Source organism: Alligator sinensis, unplaced genomic scaffold, assembly GCF_000455745.1.
Source record: "Alligator sinensis unplaced genomic scaffold, ASM45574v1 scaffold255_1, whole genome shotgun sequence".
Taxonomy (NCBI): Eukaryota; Metazoa; Chordata; order Crocodylia; family Alligatoridae; genus Alligator; species Alligator sinensis.
Genome location: NW_005842270.1, coordinates 966,213 through 970,119, shown reverse-complemented (window position 1 = coordinate 970,119; position 3,907 = coordinate 966,213). Strand labels below are relative to the sequence as shown.

The 3,907-nt window shown below is 54.4% G+C and overlaps 1 protein-coding gene across 1 annotated transcript in view; it reads left to right on the top strand.

The window, feature by feature from the left end:
- Positions 1 to 1,895: 1,895 nt before the first annotated feature.
- The window catches only part of ACSF3 (acyl-CoA synthetase family member 3), a 77,771-nt gene continuing 75,759 nt past the window's right edge, over positions 1,896 to 3,907 (top strand). Inside the window, exon 1 of the mRNA XM_025209173.1 lies at positions 1,896 to 2,721. Within this exon, the coding sequence (XP_025064958.1) occupies positions 2,500 to 2,721 (222 nt within the window). The 5' untranslated portion in view covers positions 1,896 to 2,499. The remainder of the gene's footprint in view (positions 2,722 to 3,907) is intronic.

Sequence of the window (3,907 nt, the reverse complement as noted above, 5' to 3'; positions counted from 1 at the left end):
GGCGGGGTGGAGGAGCGGGCGGCCCAGCGCTGGGGGGACCCAGGCGTCGCCGTGCCCGGGCGCTGCTCGATTGCCAGGTTTGGGCCGTGCCAGGTCCCCTCTTTCTGCTGCGTGTGTCTGGGTATTTTTAAGCCTGTCCCTGGGGCTGGGGCTGTGCCAATGCTGCTGCTGGGACCAAAGCTGGAGGTCTTGCCCCTCTGCTCGGGGTCAGACCAGCACCCCATTTGGGGCCAAGAAGGGATTTTACCCCATGGTCACATCGATACGGACTGGGGAGGGGGGTTGCCTTCCTCGGCAGCGGGGCACGGCCTCTCCGTGGGATCTCGAGTGTGTATTAACAGCCCTTTACAGAAGCAGGAGGTTGGCTGCCGCAGTTTGCCCTGTGGCAGGTTCGGGTGTGATGTCCTGTGTTGTGTCAGGGCTGATGGTTGTTTCACGGCGGGGTTAGATGATGGTTTCTCTGGGCTGGTGTGCACAACCCGGTCCGGCAGGGGCTGGGCTAGCTGTGACCTCTGGAGCTCCCTTCCAGCCCCGCTTCTCTGTACGAGCTCTCTCTTTCTCTAGGATCTCGGATTTTGGAAAGGAGGGTGCAGATGTTGAGAGGCAGCATCCCGTATGAAACACCGCCTCTTTTTCCCCAGTTAAAAAGAAACTCGAAGCTTGACTCATATGTGGGGAGCTACGGCTGCGTGATTCGGTTTCAGATGGAAGCAAAAACCATAGAGAAATTCACTGGAAGGAGGGTTGGGAAGCAGGCGCTTTGGGGACAGGCATTGCAGAAGGAAGGTTAGCTTGATGGGTGGAGCATCAAGGCCATGAAAAAGAAGAGGGTCGTTAACACCTGCTGAATGGAGAGTTTGGAGAGCATCAGGGAGACGATAATGAGCCGTGGACTCCATCAGCACTGCCTGGCTAGAGATGCTGCTGGGAGCGACTGATGATGCTACCCTAGCTGCTGCTTACACCTACTGATTTATTTAGCCTGTGGCCCCGGCTACACGTTACATGTATGGCGCAATTGAGCGATGAATCGTGTCATACTTTTAGACCAGCTACCCGTGCAAAGTATTGATCTCTTACTTAACGGGCGAATCACGCAATAAATGTAGACCGGCCACGCATGAAAAGTAATTATCGCGCCGTAAAAATGTCTGTTCGGCTCTCAAAAGAGCCAACCGGCTGCTGAGTTAGTACTTGGAAACGCATAACAGCTTTATAGACAGACAAGGTTTTTCGGGGAAATCCGATATCTTTTATTAGACCAAGGCAAGTAGTTGTGTGTCCTTAGAGACCAACACGGCACACCCCTAACAACTTTATAGCTGGTTTCTATCCAGCTTTCATTTGAACATGTGAGGTGCAAATCTGCCCTGCCGTCTGCCCTTGTCAGGGGCCGGTGCAGGCTTGTTTCCCGGCAGAGCTCTCCTGCCCGGCCTGGTTGATGGTATCGGGAGGTTTGCATGGCTTCGAGTCGCACGGCCTCGTCTCTTTATTGCTTCTTCAAGAAGAGGAGACTTGCCGCGCTGCATAGCGTACAGGTGCAAGAAGGCGGTGGAGACGGTCCATAGCATGGTGGCCTCTGTAGGGAAGGCAGAGGTAGCCAGGAGATGATCTGCCCATTATTTTAATGTCATTCTGACCCAGCCAGCGTCTTCACCCCCAAAAGCTGCAAAGCAGCATCGTGTGAAACAAGTGGCAGGTTTCACTTCCAATCCCTGCTGCTTTCCGGGCAGGATTAGTACCCCCTTGCCTTTGCCTTCCTGCTGCTGTCGTGTGAGCGATACGGGGCTATTAGTGTCTTGTAAAACGGAGCGACGTTGATGGGTCTGTCTCACCCGTCACCGCTGTGCGTTGTCGCACGGCTCGCTCGGCGTTTGGAGATCGCTTTCTGTTTTTAGCTTGTGAGTGGGGAGAAGTGAGGGTGAGTCCTGCGCCCGCACCCTTGAGACGCATCAATTTGATTGAGCGCAACGTTGGGGTCAGGGTTCAGGGGTGGACGGGAGGCTCTTAACGCCTTACATCCCTTCATTGGTCCTGTACCCCTTTTTCTCTTCCAGACAGAAGTGATTTGGTTCTGTGTTTCCTTCCCGCGCCCCCAGTTATGTCTATATTTGTAGGATTTGCATTCTGCGGTAGCCCTTCGTTACCGTGCCCAGCTCAGCTCCCCAACGAGTAGGGTGCTGGAGCAGGGTTGAGGCGACCGTGGCGGTAACAGGGTAGGACTGTCTTTCTTGGCGTGCTCCATCGTGGCTGCGGCCCCTGCCCAGCACCAAGACTTGAGCCCCGACAGCTTCCTGCCGGTCACAAAATGGATTTGGGTGACTTGCTTAACCCCCCCGAACAACCGGTGGCGTCCAGGGAGCTGCCCCTCTTTGTGGCCCAGCACTTCCATAATGCAGCGCCGGTTCTCCAGAGCCCATAAATGCGCTGGACCAGTTAAAGCGGCTCTTGCTTCTTGTTCCATTAAGTCTGGACTGGCGCTGTGGTGAAAAGAGGATAATGCGATTCCTGGAAGCCGCCGTTCCAAAGTGCCGGCTAACACCTGGCTCTCCGAGCCGTGCAGGAAAGCCAGGCACGCTGCGTGTACTTAACCGTGCTGGCCTGGAACATCGCGCCCTTCCGCGTGACACGGGAAGACGCAGTCACTGCCAATTAACACCTCTGTTAACATCTCTCCGCGCTCACTGGCAGTCTGGCCTTAAGGCCGCTCGCTCGACAGAGGTGATTTTGGGTTTGCTAACAATCGGCGGTGTCTGTCTTTTTTATTTTCTCTCTCTTTCTCTCTCTCTCCAGCCTGCAAAGGGAAATGCGAGCAGTGGAAAGATGTCACGCTCGCTGTCATCACCTGCGGGGGGGGGGTTTCTTTCCATTGGGGTGGCTCGCAGTTTCCAAGTTAAATTTCTTGGTTTAAGAAGCAACCGCCCCAGATGTTTCCGCGCTGAATTGGAGGCTTCTTTGCAGAAACAGAAATTGGAGGGCGGCGCGCAAAAATAGAGCGTGCCGGCAGGGTTTTTATTCGAGACGTCGGAAGGGGTGCGGGCAAGGCCCAGCCCAGCGGAAAGGGGACAAGGCTGGCAGCCCAACCCAGCCGAAAAGCAGACCCGTTTATGGCGAGGGGCATAACCCCTGGTGCTAAGCGGGGTTTACAGCTGAGCATTTGGCTCTTCTGCAAGCAGCCTTTCCAGCTGCTGCTTGCTTTCTGCTCTTTCACCCTCGGGGAGGCTAAGCTGAGTTGGGCTTCACCTGCCGCAGTAACAGATTTTTATGTTTTTTGTTGAAGAAGTTGTACAAAAGCAAAGAGCCGGTGGCTTCAGGCAGGATGAAGCCCCGCCGAGTGCACCATCCCGCTGTCTTCTGGGGAAAGGAAGCGTCAGTGCGTTTTGGGCGTTGGCGTGTCTGAGGTCACCCACGGGATACTCCGCTTGCTGAGTTAATCTTTAATATTTCAGTCTGTAATAGCACCATTCTGCAGGGTCGGAAAGTCCTTTCCCTCCTGCCCTGCTGCAGCCTGTTCCCTGTTTTTCCTTCTCTCTGCTCCCGGCTTGATTTCTTGGGTGGATCGGTGCATGGGATTCGATGAGGCAACATCTTTCCTTTGTTTTAGGCCGAGGGTGTGGGAGATTTTCTGCCTCGCAGCCCCCACACATGGCCACTCCAGCTCTTCTGTCTAGCTGCTCCCTTTCTCCCCCCCCAATATCCCACCGCCTCCCTGTGTCGGAAGCCAAGGGACGGTTTAATTATCCCTAAGCACGCCGTGTCTATTTTGCATACAAACACGTTGCTTTCATTATCTTCCACCTGTCGCATTGAGGAATTGCAAGCGGCAGCTCTTACGGTAGCAAATGTGTTGCTTTAAAAAAAAAAATATCACAAGCCCCCAAGCAGCTGATTAGTTAGGTGTAAAATT